This window comes from Lepisma saccharinum, chromosome 3 (genome assembly GCF_977018435.1).
Source record: "Lepisma saccharinum chromosome 3, izLepSacc3.1, whole genome shotgun sequence".
Taxonomy (NCBI): Eukaryota; Metazoa; Arthropoda; class Insecta; order Zygentoma; family Lepismatidae; genus Lepisma; species Lepisma saccharinum.
The window spans coordinates 9,461,441-9,483,604 of NC_139231.1; the positions used below are offsets into that span (position 1 = coordinate 9,461,441).

Here is a 22,164-nt window from a genome sequence, read left to right on the forward strand (position 1 = left end):
AATTACCCGATACTTCTAAAACTAGCAACTAATTACCAGTTTACAGTGTAAATGAAGATCCCACACAATCAGAAGCATATCATATCACCTAGTAGATCAGAGCCCTTGACCAGCAACAGGAGCTAATAGGCGGCAGATAGAAGCATTCATCCACCGTCCCCACCCTCGAAAGTGGGTCATGCTAATTTGTCACTGATTTCCACAGCAGGTCTTGCTTTTTCCCCCTTAGAAATTCATAATCATATTTCTTTACCATTGTTGAATTATTTTTGACACAATATACCCTCTAAAAGTCGATTGTGAAGTAGTTTCTTACTGACACTTGAGTTTCACCCCTTCCCTATGCTTTCCCGCTTTTTAAGTTTTCTGCATTTTACGTTTTTTATTTACAGAAAATCGGGGTTCCACATCCATTCTCAACGACATCTGAAATGAAAGTCTTCTTGGTCTGAATTATTTGATTATTACCACTTTTTGTCCATGTATACCCTATTTATATATGAATAATTCTGTAGGAAATCAGTCCTTTGGGCTTGCGCCAATATTCCATGGCTTTGTAAAACCATGTAACAGCGTATTCAACAATATTTTTTTGACTGTGTAAGACTAGTTGTTGTGTATGTCCAACTTTATTAATTTATTTTACAAATTTTGCATGTAATGGAGGGTTTTTTCGCGGTTGTGAATATCTAGTGCATGATGATTCTGTTATTTGTAGCACAAATCTAAATTAAGCCCCAGCAACCAGTTATAATTTCCTGCTTTGTAAACAGTCTTTATTCGAAAAAATACAAATGAAAGAAATACCATATTTTTCTCTATCCCTGTTGAATTATATTAGCTAACTACGCTGGAAATATGCGTCTATAGGCGGTAATTGCTTCAAATCCTTGAATTGTGTGGGCAGTGACATGCCCCTAGAAAGTGGGAAAGTATTGATGCAGTCATAAATCATATATAGATTGTAATACACAATTTTTAGGACATCTTTTTAAAATTTATAGTGCATATTTTGCCTGTTTTTAATAGATACGTATTTTGGTCTTTTTAAGTGCATGTAAATCTGCCCCCCTACTGATAACTATATAAATGTGCTATTCGAAGTGAACTGTTAATTTTGTGTAATAAATATAGTTTTTAAATCAAATTTAGGTTTTCATTTGATATATTAACACTGAAATGCCATTTTATATACTGCTCTGATCCTAAAATATGCCGAGTTTTTGTACCAAAATCTTAATCTTTTACTCACCATAAATATGTGGTCCTAATTTTGCAATAATTTCATTACGAGTTAAAAAAATATATATTACAACAGTGATATCTACATTATAGCACAGAAACAGGTGATGTTACCATCAATATATTCAAGAAACATTTACACTCTGAGGACTACTTCAATAGAATTGCTGACTCTCCACACTGTATAAGAGACATATTTCATGCACAGAATATATGTCAAAGTATATTTGCATATTTGGACACGTCAACCATGTAGCCTAAGTATGGAGGAAGGATATCTTACCATGCAGCTCGGATGAGGAGTGGTCCTCCAAGAAAGCACAGGGGGGCCACAAAAGCTCCGAGAACAGCAGAGTGGGCCATCCATGCCAGCTGTTTAGTTCCAAACCCAGGAGAGTATGGGATGCTCTGGACAATCACGCCCGTCCCAATAACAGCTGCAATTGAAGCACCCATCGCCTGTAATGTAAATAATAGAACTTAATGCACATGTGGTACAATGGGGTGAACAATTTTTCTCGTTCAAGTAAAAAGAAAATCAAAATACGAAAGTTATCAGCTCAACATATTTACAGTAAGAAAATTAGGGCTGAGCCATTTCTACTTTGAACCGATACCGATACTTGAAAACAGAAAAAATGTAAAGTTGTCTAGAATGTTGCTTAATAATTGTGTGTGAGTACTCCACTTTAATTATATGCACCAATTTACAAACACTTTTGCTTTAAAATTATAAAGTATTACATCAAATTATTAAACTACATATTATGTTATTACAAAATTCAGTTTTTTCACACAAAACTGGTGCAAATTAAAAAGAAACTTCGAATTATGCATAATATTGAGGATAATAAGACTTATATTTTTATGGAATCCATGGAAGACTAAAATGCCAAAAAAGTATCAGCTGGTATCGGTAAATAAATTCCAACCAATGCTTTCCGATACCAATACATCGGTATGGGCTCAACCCTAGAGAAAATCTACATTACTGACTTTTCAAGCAACCATTATAAGGCATAAATAAAATGAAGGGAAAGGGGTACATTTTTATATTTACAAAGTCAATCCATTAGAAATAATTGTGATAATTCATTATAAAATGCCTTTCAACAAGGGTTCGTAGTTTCAGAACAAGTACAACACCATTAAGCCTTGTTTCCATGATATGAAAAACTCAATATGCTGACCAAGGCAGAAAATTTATTTTATTTTAAAACAAACTAAACGTAACGTTTGAGTTTTTCAGAACAAGGAGGAAAACAGGAAAAATATAGGTAGGTACCAACAAAAGTTGTTTGCCTCATCTCCATAGGCTATGAAAATATACATATTGATATGCTGTATACCTCGTTTATAAAGTACTTCATATTTGGAGATGAGACAGAGATTGCCCATCTCATCAACATATCTAGATGATAAATTGGAATGCTGGATTTTGTAAAAAATCAGGGCAGTTAAAGTTTTGAAAAATTTCATTTTCCATTAAATTTTAGATCTTTATTTTTGTTTTTTTCTGGAAAATTGTTAAAACATTCTTACAGAGTGATCTTTTGTTGTACTCAAATTCAAATAACTCATTTCTGTACTGGCATTTTTTAATATTTGAAGGGCTCTGGTGTAAAACATGGTGAGTGACATTTTGGTTATTTCTGAATTCATAAGAAAAAAGGTTATTAGAAGCTAATAATGTAGATAAATTGTTTTCGTGTTGTGTTTAACAATTTCAGAAGACTTTACTAAGTCCAATGTAAATTGTATGACATGGCAATTTCACTAGAAAATTGAAGGATGGCACATTTTACTTTGTAACTCAAAAATTACCAAAATGTCACTTACCATGATTTACACCCGAGGCCTTCATTTAGCAATGCTGATTTTTTGTGTTTTGGGAAATACATTCTAATCACAGATTTTAATGATGAACTATTGAAGAATTTTCATGTAGCTTTGCATGACTACAGGTAAATCCTGGTGGTGCATCTTAGAATTGTTCTATTCACTTCGCAAGGTCCAAATTGATGTTCAGTCAGACTTGGTGGAGAGTTGTCAATAGAGCTCAATGTCTGGTATTTTATTTCCTTCTGCTCTTTTTCCAATTGTACTATCTGTCCCATACAAGCCATGCACACAAAAGTATACTGAAATATACCTCAACATAACTAACAAGTTTCCAATGCTATCAAAATGACAGAGTACTTGGTCTTGCATAGTGTTGAATAGATTGAGCTTGCAATCTGTTTTACTCTCATACTTCACCTGCAACTTTGTACTGTTTGCCGTAACTGATGCAGACATGGTTGAACGAAACCTTCTTCCTTGCACCACAAGAGTCCCTCAGGCTACATTCCTTCCACTTGCATGTTCCAAATTTCCCAAGAGCTTAAGTGATTACAAAGATTCATGATCTGTTAAAATGCACTCCTTACCATGGTTCTGCTTAAACGCATGCCCTTCTTTCCCCATGCTACCTAATTATCTTCATTAATCTGGCACATTCCAAGAAACCACTTTGAATGCACATTTATTGAGAAAGTAAAGAAGTACACAAAAATAGAAAGAAGAATGACCACAGGAGTGCTTTTCCCTTTCAATTTAGCAGACACAGTGTGGTACGTACTATAGTACTGCATTGGACTGCTTTCGCTCACTCGATCGAATCTCCCACACTCGAGCGAGATTCGATCGAATATACCTAGTCTGGACATAAATACTGTTACACACTATTTTGTGAATAAATTGAATATGGTTTCATATTTTTCAATGTTCTTTTAGTATGTTACACTTACAGGGTGGCTACAGACAAGCAAAAATGAAATTCCCTGACTTTTCCAGGTTTTCCATGACAAATTTTGTATTTTTCCCTGACAATTATAAACTAAATCCTCGTCTTAGTAAATGGAAATAATAAACACAGCTTTCAGGTATGGATATGGTAAATACCTGTATTAGTTTGCAAGAAATTTACCTCATTTCTTAATGATTTATATTCAAACTGGAAAATAGTGAATCTATAAAATTATTATAATTCACAAACTAAAGAATTTTACATGGATTTTTTCACATGCAGGTAGTTTTAAATAATATATCTGCAACAATATGGCTATTTTTAAATTTACAACTAAATGAAATTAAACCAAATTAGTTGTTTTATTTAGCACCATACCATAGTGAAAAAAGATATTACAAATATAGTAATACTCACCTAGTCATTCATTCTTCCAATTCCTTACTCAATAATTTGGTTAATGTCAAATTTCAAACGTCACTTAAAAATATATTCATGTTAAAAGAGAACACCTTTTAATAATGGGCACACAGAACAACACTCAGAGAATCTGTTAACTATGTACACAATACTTCTTGAACCTTATATTTTGTCATATATTATGCTATTTATTTATGTTCATCATTATTATTTTTTTAACAAGAGTCAATTTTTGCATGCCCCCACACACGGAAAAAAACACGTAATGACAAAAACAGAACATTAAGAATAGTAGTCTACTTTTTTAACTTTTCAATTTCATCATTGATCATGTTGACTTCTTTCTGTGCATCTTCCATTACTTTTGCTTTCTTTGCTTCAAGATCTCGTACCATTTTTATTGAATGTTTTCTATGTGCAACTTCTGTGCTTTTGAGTTCTTCTTCTCTGCGGCGCCTGTTAGACGCTTCTGAGAAACGTGTACGTGCATTCTTTACTGCACACATCATGCTTTTGGAAACTGATACATTTTCAATTCCACCCACAGAAATTACAGAATCATAAATAATCCTCCTTGCAACTAGTGTTTCTTCTTTCATATTATCTGCCAGACATTCTGCATTGATAGAAAATCCTCTTTCCAAGTTGGAATTTCCGTGCGAAAAGATCAAAACCATTTCAATCAGTAGTTTCAGTTGCTTGAACTGATTCTCCAAAATCTCAACCCAAAATTTATCCACACGCTCAGTTCTTCTACTATATTTCTTCAGTGATTCATTAACATAGGGTTTGGAGCACAATTCTTTAAATTCTCGTATAATTCTGTCTGCTTTTGTGCCATCCAACCAATTACTTTCCACAAAATGTGTCAAAAGACAATGTAGACGCCTTGCACCTACCACGGAATTTGCAGCTACATTAGGGTCTAGACATGATATTGCTTTTGTCAACTTATATCGCAGTGGGGATTTCTCAATAAGTTTGGAAGCAAGCTTCTGTAAACATCTCCTGCAATCTTTGCGAAAACTTAACACATCACACTCTTTTAATGGCTGACTTTTCTTGATAGCATTTCGGGTGGCAAATCCAAGGTCAATGTGTGTTGCAGGAAGCAGGTTTTCCTTGTTTGTGACATCTACCTCAACACAGGATGAACTTGCATTAAGAACTTCAGATTTTACAAATCTGTTCATCACATTTTTCAAAACAGATGACATGGTATCATACAGGAAAGGTGCAAGGGGTGCATCACTTTGAAATTCTCTTAAAAATGGTTCTAACTCTGATGCAAGTGACTTGTAAAATGTAAGTTTTGCAAGAAGCATCTTGTCCTCCAATACTTTTGCTACAGTTTTAAAGCTTACTGTGGTAGGTGTCTTCTTGTCAGCTTTGACTCCTCTAACATATGCTATTATGTGAGGTAAAATATCAATTGCTCTTTGAGCAACACCAGTATTATCGAGCCAACGAACAGAACAAAACTTTTGTGGGAAAACATTTGAGTTTGAATAATATATATACTGTGCTCGTCGGGCTGGCACATCCTTGAACAAATTATAAAGTGCTCTTAGGAACTCAATAATTCTCCAATCAGTTGTCTGTATTGCAGTTTTGAATGCTAAGTGCATTGTATGTAAGCCACAGCTTCCAATATCCATTATTATGGGATCATTGGGATCCCTTTTCAAGTCCAACTTAAGGTCCTGTAACAGACGAAAATTAACATTTGGTCCATCCATTGAAACCTGCACTATTTTATGTAAGCTGAGTGGTGATAGTGCCTCTTTTATTGCGCATAGGAGTTCTGAAGCTGTAGTGTGTCCTAAAAATGCTGAAGTTAAATACCTTGTGCACACTTGGTCTTGCTCCTTGTCCCAGAATCGAACACTTATGTCCATTTGCTGCTTTTGAGACACTTTATTTAGAGACTCATCAAAGCCCACAACAAAAAAATTACACTCTGAAACCTTGTGAATAAGTTTATCTTTAAAATATGGCGAAAGTCCATGAACTAAAGTGTATGCTATTTTATCACGTTGAAGTTGCATTTTCTGTGCAATTTTACTGTCCGAAAACATAGCCTTAAATAATTTCACATCCTTACCAGCAGTCCTCATTGATGTATGTGTCATCACACTTTCTATGCACCACAGCACCTCTGCTTTTATTATTTCATAGTTTAGAAGATATCCCTTTATGCCATGAGAACTTTGCACTGTTTCTGTCATAGCTTCTGATCCTTGATCCAAATTTGCTGAAGTAGTACTAGGTCCTGCTGAAGGTTCTTGTTGAAGAGTTGTTCCTCCTGAAGTTGGTAACTTTTGGTCTTTTATTAAATAAGCTGCGATGGAAGGCGTTTTTTCGGTGTTAGAAACTGAATTTGTATGTTTCTTTCCTTTCATATGACTTACAACTGCTTGCTTACCCATGTTACTAAGTGCAAATGTAGTATTGCAGAGAGTGCATCGAGCGGAAAACTTGTCACCTGCTACCTCCCGGATCCAAGAAAATGATGGATCTGAAGCCCAGTTTGGGTTAAAAGAAGTCTTTCTATACTTCGACATGTTTCTTGAATTCCTAGCTGAAAATAATAAGAAAAAAAAAGAGAGTCATAATTATTGCTGTTTATTATTTATCTGCAAACTAAAGAACATAACAAATCTTGAATACAATACATTGAAAATATGGCATTTCATACAATGTATTTTTAGAAAGTGATAGTGTCTCAACCAGAAACGCAACTAGCGTATTTCATATTCTGTAACAATGCTCTACTATCAATTTCTAAAACCAAACACTTGAATGTGCTGAATTTGACGCTGCAGGATTGCTGAACAACATTAGCACATGACTATAATTTCGGAGTATGACTAAACTACAACAAATAGTATTCAAATAGTAATAATGCCATTTATTGTCCGAGTTTTGTATTTCCTATAGTGTTTGTGCAGAAAACTGAATAAACTGAACTCTGTATTTTCACCTCCACAAGCACGATTAAGAAAAAATAAATAATAGAGGAAACACAATGGCACAAAAATGTGCTTTAGTAATATTAGTTCTCATTCAGTAATATCTTTTTCAAATGTTCTTCACAGCAACAACGGTAAAAAAAGATTCACTCAATACCTGTCCTAAATACATTGAATGTGGATGAAATATTTTTTGGTACAGTTTCCTGTGAGCTAGTGTGGACTGGACTATTGAGAATGGACGTCGGAATTTCTTGATTACAGTGTGAATGTGAATTAAAACTTCTCTTCTGTACAGCTATATATATGTCTACTAAAAATACACTTTGAAAGAGTGTTGAATTTATATATATATATAAAAAATTCACTACCATGATACAAGAATGAGATTTGCACCGAGTAAAATGTAAAAACAGCACTCTAGACATCAAGAAGTTGTTATTAATGGGAATCTCAATTTCTCATATTTTTGAAAATCAAAATTTGTATTTTCAGTTTATGAATTATTTTCTAATGAATATTAAAAAAAATCATACAATGTAATTTATCTCCAAGTGCATTGTTCTAGGAACACTTCAATTTCCTTTATTAAAGGGCGAGGTTCAGCCTGTGGCTGTTCTGCCACCTAACCCCGATGGATACATATACATACTAAATGTTCGTACAATAACAAAGAATAAAGAAAGAAACATAAAGACGACACAAAAAGAACAAATACTTGTACATAGATTCTCATTGTTTCCATGGCGTTTGATTTCAGATGGGAATAGTTTCCTTAAATATCTCTTCAAAGGTGGCTGGAGTGTGGTGTTGATCATTTCACATCAACTATAGCTAAGACAGAATATGTGGAGCCCTGTATCTCCACCCCCCTCCCTTGTGCCTTCGTAGCATGGTGCAATGCACAGGAGAGAGATTTACCTTTATTCCTTGCAAATATATAAACCTTGGAAACATACAAAACCTTTAATTATGACAAAATGAGGGCAATATTTTGTGAGAAATGTTTTATATTAATATTATTGAATTATGTGTAAATCTTAATATGAACTAGAAATTTTATGATGTTACTGAATGAATAAGGATTATTTAGAGATTTACTTCAAGTATACAATACCTCTTCCACGAGAAATGTATTGTATAATTTATTTATACATAGGCTAGCAAATTATACGCATATACCTGTACGTATTCTAAAGTTTAGATAAATCGAAGTGAACATTTTTTTGAAATTTTGAACTTCGAATAGGCTTATTTTTTTAATTGCCCATTATTGTTTCTTTCTGTATTCTAAACTCGAGAAAAGTATCGCCTTAGATTTGCAATCTTTGCCGTCTAGAACCAAGCCACTTTTTGAAGGAATTAGCAAATGTTCACAAACCATGGGCTAGATTTATTTTCCTCAAAAAACATTGAACAGTTCAATGAAATAAAACTAAACGTTTAGTGGCAAGTAAGAAGTCTTCAAATGAATCAGGAGTAGTAAAAGAAGTAAAATAAAAGGTTAATCCAGTACATGTTCATATGCTGCAATAGTTTCACGTTGGACCAAGTCGAGTTGGAGTTGCGAATGCAATCAAATTAGGTCAGAAGAGAGAGGGTGATTCACCCTTCAAGTCTGATGCATTTACTCATTTTAGTAACCATGAAAATTAATGAAAGAAACTATACATACAAACTGCAAACTTTTCCGATTTATTTTTATTAGTAAACGAGATTAAATCGCAAAGAAGAGAGAGCGCAAACTTTTGCGTATGTCTACATCCATATGCAGCATGGAACACCTCGCACAAATTAGCAGCTAAAAGCCCTAAATCTCTCCTCCTAACCTAATAACGTTAGCATTATTAGATTTGTAATTATGAAAATAATGCAAGTTAAGTTTGGTATTAGGAAATTTTTGTGATCACGTGATGCTTTGATTACGGTCAATGTCCAACGCGTGCTGTCCGAGGGAACAAACCGGCAGCTTTTACCGGCGCCGGACAAAAAAGAGGCAATATGACATTGCGTTGTTCTCCCACCTTTCATTCATTTCTCAGCAGTGTGAAAACTATCCTCTTTCTCCTGCTCGCTACCTTCAAACCATATTTGTTTCAGCTGACGATTTATCAGGATTTGTGAAAATTGAGAAAACATTAAAATTACAACTCTGAAAACATCGTTGTGGTTATCTTGGATAAGAAAAAGTTAGTAAAAATAGCTTCATATCTTATTCGAACTGTGCTCTTGTACAATTTTAAAACAACACGTAGGTCTTGATGCTTCGAGTTGGTTGGTGTTTTAAGTCCACTTTATGCACAGTAAGGCTAATCGGGACTGGACCTACGGTTTAAAGTGGGATCCGAACCACTGTGCCATGTGCCTCCACCGGGTATCGAACCCGGGACCCCTTGACTGCAAGGCGACGACGCTACCACTGCGCCATCGGGGAGGCCCTTTGATGCTTCGATTAGTCTCTTTTTTTTTTCCAATATGAAAGAAATCATGCAAAACGAGGAAAAAAAAATACTGTACTATAATTGAGCGGAGATTACTAAGCTATGGAACAGCAGTTCATGAAGTGAAAAAGTAAATAAAATCATACCACAAGCATCAGAGAACACATAAATGGTTATTTTAATTATTTGATCATACTTTCTCACTCGATATAAATTGCATAATATGTTTACTGAAATTTGATGTTCAAGCAAATGACAACTTTCGTGTCACCGTTAACTAGATCTCTAGTCAGAAGAAACGTTTCCCTATCAGTTGGAGCACACAGGGTAGGGATTTAACAGTCCATGTATCTATTCTCTCCTTCTTTCTTTCTCTCTCTCTCTCTCTCTCTCTCTATTCCGAAGGAAAGAGAGAAAGAAGGAAGGAAAGAGAGAAAGAAAGAAGGAAAGAGAACGAAGGAAAGAGAGAACAAAGGAAAGAAAAAAAGGAGAGAAGGAAAGAAGAAGAGAAGGAAAGAAAGAACGAGAGAAGGAAAGTAAGAAAGAAGGAAGGAAGGAAAAAGAAGGAAAGAAAGAAAGAAGAACTATCAATTTATTTTTGTTACTTTACATCACTACAAGAAGGATGAATGATGTATTGATGAAACAGATGAACATCCATAATTTACATTACACATATTGAGCAATGTTGAATGTTTTCCTTCTACTATTTTCCTGAAAGCCAATCAAATACGAGGAGGAATATACAGATACATGAATAAAAGTAGAATGAATTTACAACAACCAGACAGTTCCAAAGGATACATACTTTATCATTGTGATCTAAAAAAATAAACACAAATAAATACTTACCATAGGCTATACTTCTCAATTCTGCTTTACTCTTGCTTACTCAATCTTCACGTACAGAGAAAACGACCACGCAACATAAATACCCAACTGCGTTCTAATCCAAGTTCAGTTAAAAGCTTACGCTGGCTGCGCTGCTGCAAGAAATCTACACTTTGCTGGTTTTAAATTTTGTTGTTTCCTTTCATCCTTTCAAATCTCTGGGTTCATAGCAGCATAAGGAAAAAGATAATAGATTCATACTCAGAAACAAAACTTGAAACTGTGGATTAAGATACGCTGATTCATATCAGTATCTTCTTAGGACCTGCATGCTATTTCTCTTTCTCTGTAAAGGAAAAAAATTAACCCTTGAACACATAAGCGAGATTTTGGCAGGGTGAATTCGCGGCTTGTTCGATGCCCACCTGGCAACACATAAAGTCTGCTTGGCGCCAGACACACTAATCCTTGAACTTGCTCCTCAGGATTACAAGTTCTGAAATTCAAATAATGGAATCGTACAAAACAAAGTGTCATGTTTCCTTAAATTGCAAATGGCACTTCTTCAGTACAAACCTTCACACTATATAAGTAGTGTGAAACTGACAACACGCAGTTGCCATTATTGTCGCCAAAGGGAGTAATATATACAGTATATATATATATATATTTAATTTAAGCAATTTATAGGAGAGGAATCTACTGCACTGTACAGGTATCTAATTTATCAGACAGAAACACTTGATAACAGCTTCCGAAATAAAGCTCCAGTCCAATAACAATAGGCGAAAAGTGTAAGTTTAGGGCTGGCAGAGAAACAACGGTTACTGAGGAAATGGAAATGTTTTTAGGATTAACTGATTCAAGTATTTATTATATTAAAATATCTGCTTATTATTTACATTGGACATCAGTGGCAGATTAATCTCTTGTGATAAGGTTAAAAGAGTGGAGGAAATGAGGGTGACTTAACATGTGAGTGTAGCAGAAAACTGAAGTTGGGATAATGCACTTGTCAATCTTTTATAACGTTTACCCATGCAGATTTCTGTTTCACGTTGTCATGACTTCATTCACTAGATATACCCTGATTTGTTGCATTCTTCTTGATTTCGAAGAACAGTTCATTGTTATTATAAACATGATTAGTATTCCACCCGGAAAAGAAAGAAAAACGTTGTATACTGCTAAATAAATAAGATATGGCAATTCAAAAGAAAATGAAATTCCAACTAAAAAATGTTGGAAATCTTGCAAGTTCTATGTACACAAACAAGGCCTAGAAAAGACAAGAATCTTGGATTTCATGGAATTTTTCATTGTTTTAGGACATTTTTTTTAAAAAAATCGCTAAAAGCACCAACAATTCACATTTTATGCCAAATTCGCATTATTTCGATATTTCGAACGGCTGAAAAATGTGTCCAGACATCACTGCACATTCATAAACACAACTTCGCAGCAATTACCATTTTTCACGGTTTTCGCGTTTGCGAAAAATCAATGTCCCTACTAATTGGAAATTACTTTTTGGCCACCCCTCGTATAAATCTGTAGATGGACAGTGAAAATTTAGCAGGACTGGCAGAGAAAAGTCAATTCTTGAAGAAAGTGATGATTGAATGATTCGAGTAAATATGATATTAAAATATTTACGTATTTATTATTAGTATTTTATTTCATAATATTGGACATTAACTTCACTCAGTGAGAGATTAATTATCATCTCTCACGAGTTTAAACAAACAGGACAGAGAGTGGCATTAATTTCATTGCAATACTAGTGTTGCAGTAAATTTGAGGTTGCGAGCATGCACTTGCCAATTTTTATAACGTTCACCAATGCAGATTTATGTTTCACTTTTTCTTCATAGTATTCAATATATATCCCGTTTGGTTGGATTCTTCTTGATATCTAATAATAGTGCAATGCCATTGTAAACGTATGTTAACTTGTGCGAAACCAGTAATACGTCAGGATGATGAAAGAAAACCTTCGTAAGCACTGCTACATTAAATAAGGTGAAGTGAGCCAGAAGAGTAATAAAATTCCAGCAGCATATCTTCAGTCTAAAGCTCTTCTTGTTTATGCATGCGATTTTTGTTGGATGTTGCAGTCCATGCAATTTGTGTCGCATGTTGTAGTGAGATACTTTGTCGGGTGGCGATATTCGACAAAAGTAGTATGTATTAATAGAACCTATTTTTTCCCATGTTCCTCCAGTTTGCCCAACAAAATGCCTTACTATCGGACGACGCCATCCGCTCTTATCCCCTCCATCTGTTGACAAGTCCCCTTACTACTCCCATACGGACAAGAAAAAATGATAATTCAATGCATTTTCCCCATAATATTTAGAGGCTAAACTAAACCTTTACTCCCCCGATGATACCATATGGTATCATCAGAGTAAGGTTGTACTGCCCCGATGATACCATATGGTATCATGGTGCTGATTACGAAATGAATGTGCTTTTTGGAACTTCGTACTCTTATGTTTGGGTCGAAACTCTGACACAGGTCTGGAGCAAGCCTGGGAAATTCATATTGATGACCAACCTCTCCCCCTCTCCGCAACATATCAATGCCACATTTCCGAACAGAGTTTCACATTTTGGCTCATTATTCAACTTGTATGGCACCCAGGAACATGAAACATGTTTCAATCAATCTCTTTGGAAACGTCCATTCCTTGAAGAGAATACTAAGGTTTGCGCCTTCTTCCCCAAAATAGTGGGAGAAGAGGGGCAAACTCCAGATTTTTATGTTTTTTTAAAATTGAAATTCGGTGGTCGCGCCCCCCAAACCCTTCCTCGGTTCGGCGTTCTGAATTATACACGGTTGCATGCTCTGATGTTTTAGCTGAAAAACAAAACTTATCCGAAGTAGATTGCTCTGATAGTGCCCAAGTTGTAACAATTTTCCTCCAAAAATGCAAATTACCTATTTTTCGTAAAAAAAAATAATAATCACATATTGGCTTATTATTCGACTTGTATGGCACCCAAGAACATAAAATATGTTTCATTCTCTTGAAAAATGTCCATCCTTTGGAAAGAATACTAAAATTTGCACCTTATCCCCAAAATAGTGGGAGAAAAGGGGGCAAATTCCAGATTTAATTTTTTTCATTCAAATTCGGGGGACGTGCCCCCAAGCCCCCTTCCTCGATCCGGCGTTCTAAATTGTGCACGGTTGCATGCTCTGATGTTTTAGATGCAAAACAAAACTTATACGAAGTAGATTGCTCACATAGTGGCCGAGTTATAACAATTTTCCTCCAAAAATGCAAATTACCTATTTTTCGTAAAAAAAAAAAAAATCACATTTTGGCTTATTATTCGACTTGTATGGCAACCAAGAACATAAAATATGTTTCATTCTCTTGAGAAATGTCCATTCTTTGAAAGGAATACTAAAATTTTCGCCTTATCCCTAAAATAGTGGGAGAAGAGGGGGCAAATTCCAGATTTTATTTTTTTTCATTGAAATTCGGGGGACGTGCCCCCAAGCCCCCTTCCTCGGTCCGGCGTTCTGAATTGTGCACGGTTGCATGCTCTGATGTTTGATCTGAAAAACAAAACTTATCCGAAGTAGATTGCTCCCATGGTGCCCGAGTTATAACAATTTTCCTCCAAAAATGCAAATTACCTATTTTTTGTAAAAAAAAATCAATTTTGACTTATTATTCAACTTGTATGGCACACAAGAACATGAAACATGTTTCATTCTTTTGAGAAATGTCCATTCTTTGAAAAGAATACTAGTTCGCGACCTCTCCCCAAAATAGTGAGGCAAGAAGGGGCAAACTACAGAGATTTACGTTTTTTTCCCCATTGAAATTCGGGGGTCGTGCCCCCAAGCCCCCTTCCTCGGTCCGGCGTTCTGAATTGTACACGGTTGCATGCGCTGATGTTTTAGCTGCAAAACAAAAGTTATCCGAAGTAGATTGCTCCCATAGTGCCCGAGTTATAACAATTTTCCTCCAAAGAGTGTTCGAATTTAAAATTCCCGCCGAGAAGCCCGAACGAGAGAAATTTCTCTCTCTCTCTCTCCTCCTGCCAGCACTGGTTTCTGGCGCCGTGATTGTGTTGCGCATAAAAGGGGCCGAAAAGTTGAGGCCGAAACTTGCGAACGAGATTTCCTGTTCCCGTGCAGAGTTCCATAACGATATCTTTAAATAAAAAAAAAAAAATAAAAAAAAAAAAAATGAATGAAGACGAAATTCCCTGACATTTCCCTGACTTTTTTTGACACCTCAAATTCCCTGACTTTTCCCGGTTTTCCAGGTTTTCCAGGTCTGTCGCCACCCTGACTTACATATATTACACACAAATAGCACAAATCAGTTTTCAAAATGTACACTTTACGCCCTCACACAGGCTCGAAGTCTCCCTGGCCAGGCATCTATTGCCGCATGGATGGTCGTGATGGGAAAGTTCGCCCCTGCTGCTATCAAGGAGCACTTTTAACTTTCAATTATAGGGTGTCTCGTCTTGCAGACTGTCCCTTGTAACTCTGGACACAGTTTGCAGTCCAAGGTACTGAGATCATGGCTATCAGATGGCCAATCAAAAGTGGAGATGAAATCGAGTACACTGGTCTCCAGTCACCGTCACGTCGTCATCCTTGCCTTATGAGTAGGAGCAGAATATTTCTTGAACATCCAGGATTCATTGTGAAATATTGTTTGGTTCAACAGTGTCATGAGAGGGTCCAGGACACTTTCACATGGCTGTGAAGACCTTTTCTCAAAAATGAGGCCTGGTGGAACTCTCATAGCTCATACCCACCTCACCAGGACTGAGGGGGGCTGGTGGCAACTCAGATTTTTGGGAACTCTCTCACAAACTTCTCGAGAGTTTGAAGCATACACCCTTTCATTTTGGCGGTTAAAGCAGCTGTTCATACGGTGTGAAGTCTACCAACTCTTGTGTGATCTTTCATGCTACCAGTATCAGTGAATCTCTGGATTGTCTGATACACAAACCTTTTGCTGATCTTCAGGATTTTTAGGGGATGGAAAATCTTAGTGAGTGACTTCCCAACCATATGCAAAGCAATTACGGCTACTCTTTCATATTCGCCCCACTCCATGCTGAGGACAAGAAGATACACGCTTGCTCTTTCACAGCTGAACACACAATGGTCAGGAGTGAACTTCAGCACAAGCATGGTTCATGAGCCTGACTACCAGATGTGCATTTCAAGCTGAAAATTTGTAACAGTATTTATGGCCAGACTAGGTATAGAACATCAAATATCATTTGAATGTGAAAATAATCCTACAAATACATGTGTAAAATTCGTGATGGTAGTTTCAGCCTATAATCATCTATTCATTTTTACATATTGCTATGTATTGGTAAGATCGGCTAAATTAAATTTTAACATGGAGATGATGACTATGTTCACTTTAGTTTCAATTTCACTGTGTCTTTCACTTCACGACGTATATTTGAAGGCCCACTACCACAGATAAATTATGGTTGTACGTGAACTACTCTACTTCGAGCGTCATTAGACGAACTATTAGACGATCGAGCAAAAAAAGCCTAGATGCAGCACTCTAGTACGTACTATAGAGTGCTGCAGTGAGATGATTTCACTCGAATGCCAATTAGTTTGCACGGATGATGCTACATAGTTTACAGAATTGAGAGCTTATTTGTTCGGACAGGCAAAACAAATGATACAAGCTCGAAGCCAAGTAGTACATGTATAGCCATAATTTGTCTGTGGCAGTGGGCTCTCAAATATGGATCATGAATTGAAAGACACAGTGAAATTGAAACTTTAGAAATCATAGTCATCATCTCCATGTTAAAATGTTGTTTAGTCTATCTTACAAATACAGTAATATATGAAAATGAAATAGATGATTGTGGGCAGAAACTGCCGGACGGATATTTTACATGTATGTGTTTATGATTACAACACATTAAAATTATATTCTACTGTATACACTCAACGGTGGGAGACTCAAACGAGTACAAGCGAGTGAGCAAAAGTGGTCATATGCAGTACTCTAGTATGTACCATGTGAAGAAATTTTCCGCGGTCACTGATATTTCAAAGAAAGAACCCCCCCCCCCCCCCCCCCCCTGGTAAGGAGCCAAGTAGCAAGTAGGAATGTAGTAGTCATAGTTCTGTGTCAAGAAATCAACCACAACTGGGCATCATTATTTTACTGTATCAAAATGTCCATAAAACTTACCAGCCATGAACCACGAGTTACCAAACTGAGAAGTGCAGGAGTTCGGAAAACTGCAACGGCACTTGCAGCTGTTATAAGGATCGAACCTCCAAAATACATATAGGTGGTCTTAATTCTGTCTCTAACGTACTGTGGCCACAACCTAAAAGAGAAAATAAATTTAAATGGTAGAAACTAATTAGGTCCCTAAAAGGTGACCAAAAAAACTCATTACGCTGTGTGTTGGCAAGAGATTTTAGCAAACTACAACACGTAACAAATATATTGCTCATAATAGCATATGCGCCTTGAAAAATCTTCTTCAGAGCTAGGTGCCAGCTCTGAACATCAGACGCCAGGAAACCACGTACTAGCAATTATGCATATTAATATAAGAAGCTGAGACGTTCCCCATGACGGAGCACATCGCGCTACGATGCCAGGAGACCCGGGTTCGAATCCCAGGCTGGGCATGGATGTTTGTGAGTGTTCATTCATCAATTTCATCATATCATATAACTCATCCTCACTTTCGCAAATTAGCCAAAATTGGTACAAAAACCGAAGTAAAATAAAGCAAATCAATCAATCTATAAGAAGCTGAGCATCACTGTATTCAAAGCATCGCTAAATCATGTGAGAGAAACGGGAAATGGGCGGTTACTGATTCTATGGAATGTTCGCAAACATTGATAAAAAAAATCATTTGCTAACTTATGCTGTACTGCAATTTGAACTTAGAATCTTCAAAATTTCGTACATGCAAACTTCAAAAATGGCAATATTACAGAAAAAGATCACAGTCGCCAGGCTTGAATTTTTAGTCGCCATTGTGTCCTGGCGACCGAGATTTTTCGAGCCCTGCATATGTGTGAACCTTTATTCAGGGTGGCCAATCTAGGACCGAGCAGATGTTTTCTCTATTTCAACCTTACGCTGACTTCTCACCACACACACACACAAACAAATATATGAATAATATAAAGGGTCTGTCCGATTCCAATGAATCCAAAAATTCTAATTCAATGGTATATACTATACTATTTAAAATATTCGATTTAAGGTGTGGAGTTTACACTTGCCATTTCACAAAATCAGGCTCAAAATACACCTACAAACACAAATCTCAAATGCTACGGAATATACTAATCTACAAAAAAATCATTATTTGAACAAGAATTTCAAACTCAAATTTATGAAATCAACTTCATATCTTATCTTCAAAGTAAACAGATTGAGAGAATTCTCTTCTATTTTCCATACTCCATAAAAATAAAAGCTCAGCTGTGAACAAGTTGCTTCAGGGTATTCATAAATATGTATAAATTCAATTGAATTAATAAAAGTTGAATTTTTCACATCTACAGAGAAAAAATCAGGCAGAATTCATGTAAAAATCCCGGAACCAATAATTCATGCAAACATTCCTGGAATTCAATGAATTTCCGGTGAGTAGCCACGTTGTTATCATGCTGTTTTGTGTTGTGTGTTATTTTTTACAATAATTGTCAGCACTCAAATTTTCACTCTTAAAAACTGACGAATATTTCACATGTACTTACACTGCCCTGTCAATTGCTCCAGCCTCTTTAGACATTCCCAATCCATAGTAACATAAAGCTCCTAATCCAAGGATAGCTCCACCAGCCACAGCACCTTGACCTAACCCAAAAGCTGAAAAGCAAGTGATAAAAAAATCATTACTCGAACATGCAAATAGGTTCTTGCAAGTGCACTATATACAACAAATACTGTATTTGCTTGTGTATAATATGCACTTTTCCAAAATTTTTGCTCCCAAAAAGTGTAGTGTGTATTATGCAAGGAATAATTTGGACAGGCAACATGAAACTGTGAATGTTTTCAGTATGTCACTGTGTTTAACACACATCAACAGGTGCTAATACAAATTACCAGGTTGGATTCCATTAGTAATAATATCTTTTTAAAAAACACTATACAGGTTTTACTTTGTATCAGAGCATTTTGAGGAATCTTGTAGAATTCGAGCATGTGCAGTAATGGAAAAAATACTTCCCCCATAGAGCCTTAATAGCAGTAATCTTATGGGGGACGTATTTCTTTCCAAGACTGTACCTCGTCACACAGGATGCATATCAGTGCTTATTGTCAAGCGAGAAAATAACTTCCTGACCTCTGCAAATCCATAATTTTGATCTCTTTTCTTATACTACAGAATAAATAAGGGTTACAGAAGTGAAATCATTGGGATGCTAAACACAGTGGAAAGAGGTGGCATGGGTTGGTGACTCATTGAATGTGTGTCATTCGCTCTTGATCACCATAGCAACAACTTTACAACCTACAACTAAGAAAGCCATTTCTTGAACCTGCACTTTAATGCAGGTGGCTCAGTCGGTAACGCGTCTGACTACCATGCTAAAGGTCCCGGGTTCGATCCCCGGCCGGTTCAAATCCGGGAACTTTTCTAACGATGGAAGCGGCCCCGGCGCCCACCCAGCGTCGAATAACATGGGTACCTGGGGGAAACCCTGGGGGGTAAAGGCAGTCAGGGGCGTGGTGCTGATCACATCACCCCCACTCACGACCGGATCAAGAAAGTGTGGGGCGTTACCCCCACACCCCCTATACGCCTTCATGGTGTGGTGCTATGCACAGGGGAGCACTTTACCTTTTTTTTATCACTTTAATGCACATTACACGAGATATAATTGCTTTGTTAAAACACTAAAATAACACACACAAAACACTTAGGAGTTCTTCCGAGCTTTCGACTCCTTCACAGAGTCATCTTCAGGGCTGGTCGAGGGAAGATGGAGTGGACTGGCCAGTGGAACTACAATCGCGACCACTCAGTCTTCCCTCAACCAGCCCTGAAGATGACTACGTGAAGGAGTCGAAAACCCGGAAGAACTCCTAGGTGATTTTCATCGTGCTGTTAGTGTTATTTTAGTGTTTTAACAAATACGTTGCCTGCACGTGACGTAAGAAGTTTTCTACTGTCATATATAATTGCTTGTTGCTTTTCTAAATCAAAAACCATGGTGTGCATTATACATGCATAAATATGGCATATAATTTCAGGGTGACATTCATTTTCCAGGAGGGTATGGCCTTTCTGCCTCCAGACATCCATGCGTGTACTACAGGTGTGATGTCGGTTAAAATTTTTTGGGTAAAGAAACACGCCCCTGCAACCTTTCTAAAATGGCAGAAAGGCACGGCTCAATTAATTGCTTCAGTTTACAGCTGGAGCAACATGGCAAACATTTGCAACAAAGCAAAGGAGAAGATAATTTAATTTGCCTGGGGTAGATTTCAAACAATTTCAAGACACTACAGTTTATTCATGTTAGAAACTTCTTTTATTAAAATGTTGTTGTTTCATGCATTTGATAGAGTGGTTGATGCTGAGTATAAATGAAATATCAGTAAGCCAATAAATATTTCAAGTCACCATTGTAAAAAATCCTTACGTGATATGGGTAAACAGTATACAGATTTTAATTCAGCAAAATGAGGCAAGAACACATATTTACCCTTATGCCTAAAAACAAAAATTTTAGTTTGCAGGCCTGTGTAATCAATGCTTTTCTTTCTGGCAGTACACAACGGTATTCCATATGAGCACCTTATTACAGGTGAGAATAAACATAATAACAAACCACTTGAATAGTGTCAGTGGTTATAATGTAACTTTTTTTAGTGAGACTTTTAATATTATCAATCAGGTTTGCTATCCTCTTCCCCTGCAACAATACTCAAATTTAAGTATGTTTTCTAGTGATCAGTTGCTTCTTCACCTTGCCAGGATTCCCAATATGCAGCACATGTTTAGTAAATATTAGTGAATATTCCATTCTGTACTTTCATTTATGAAACAAATTATTTTGCAAATGCACTGTTGTGTCTATGTTGGAATTAATTCTGCTACAGCTACAAACATATCTTGTCACATTTATTTCATTTCCTTATATGCCACCAGAGGTTATTAAATAACCCAAAAATACTATACAACACAAGATAGATGACTTTTAAATATGCTTCAATACAGATTGTTCACAGTTTACCACAGTTGCGCTTTCCCATTGTCTTTCTGGATGTTTCAAACATAAATATCTCCTCCGTATATAAACCATGTCAATTCATCAAGCTTACCATATTTAATTGTCTTGGATAATTTCGTCCCAAATATCTGGCTGCCATTAAAATTACAGTTCCCATGGTCAGAATGTTGGTGAACCCCCCCCCCCCCCATCCTCCTCAAACTATATTTAAAAAAAAATATATTGCTAAAGTATAGCTTAAGTGATGCCCTAAAATTCTACTTGAGTAACCCCACACACTTAAAAAAAAATGAAATTGTGGTAGATTATGAGAGTGCATGACTTACATGGGTATAGAGCTACAAACCAGACAAAATTAACATTTATCCTGCACAGGCAAGTAACACATTACACATTATGTTCAATCAATGAAGCTTCCATGGGAATCGAATGGAGGGAGGGGGCATCATCACGGTGCATCGTATTGGAAAGAAAACAGAACATGAAAAACATTTGCAAATGTACTACATGGTCTGTTCATAAAAAGACTGGACTCTTGTCAGCACGCGAACCATTGTTCGTAGTGAGTTCCGGCAGGTGGCATTCCCTAGCGGCAACCTTCAGAAACACACTGTTGCTTGCTGCATCAGGTTATGCTCACCAGTAGCGCGGTTAGAGCTATCAAAGTAAACACGTGCAATAACCTCTCGACGCATTCGCTTCACAGCAATGTAGATGAAGGACCAGCCAGAGCAGCATGTTTGGGTGAAATTTGGCTTTAAACTGGGGGGAAATCTCCAAGTGAAACTTTCGCAAATGCTTCAGCATGCCTTTGGGAGGGACTGTATGAGTCAATTGCAGTGTCATGAGTGGTTTCAGCTATTCAAAGAGGGCAGAACATTGATCGAGGAAGATTCAAGGTCGGGAAGACCTTCGATGTCAACAAACGATGAACACATTGTTGCTGTTCGATCCATTATTTATGCAAATCGTCGCTTGACTGTCTGCTGAGGAAGTTGACATCAGGATCGGGTCATGTCACATAATTTTGAGGGATGCTGTGCACAGAAAAGGGCCAACTGTGGAAAAACAAGAGTTGTAGTTGCACAATGACAATGCACCAAGTCACACATCACTGCTTATCGGCCACTTTTTGACTACTGATGTGATAACCGTTGTGCTCTGCCCACCTTACTCTACAGACTTGACCATTACAGACATTTTTCTGTTTCCCTAGTTGAAAGA

The 22,164-nt window shown here is 36.6% G+C and overlaps 1 protein-coding gene across 2 annotated transcripts in view; it reads right to left on the bottom strand.

Moving 5' to 3' along the window:
* The window catches only part of LOC145984913 (growth hormone-inducible transmembrane protein-like), a 68,654-nt gene that overhangs the window by 31,538 nt on the left and 14,952 nt on the right, over positions 1 to 22,164 (bottom strand). For both annotated transcript variants that reach the window (XM_083118303.1, XM_083118302.1), the window contains exons 3-5: positions 18,454 to 18,565; positions 16,913 to 17,054; positions 1,526 to 1,701 (exon numbers count right to left, since the gene is read on the bottom strand). In XM_083118303.1, the coding sequence (XP_082974429.1) occupies positions 1,526 to 1,701; positions 16,913 to 17,054; positions 18,454 to 18,565 (430 nt within the window). The remainder of the gene's footprint in view (positions 1 to 1,525; positions 1,702 to 16,912; positions 17,055 to 18,453; positions 18,566 to 22,164) is intronic.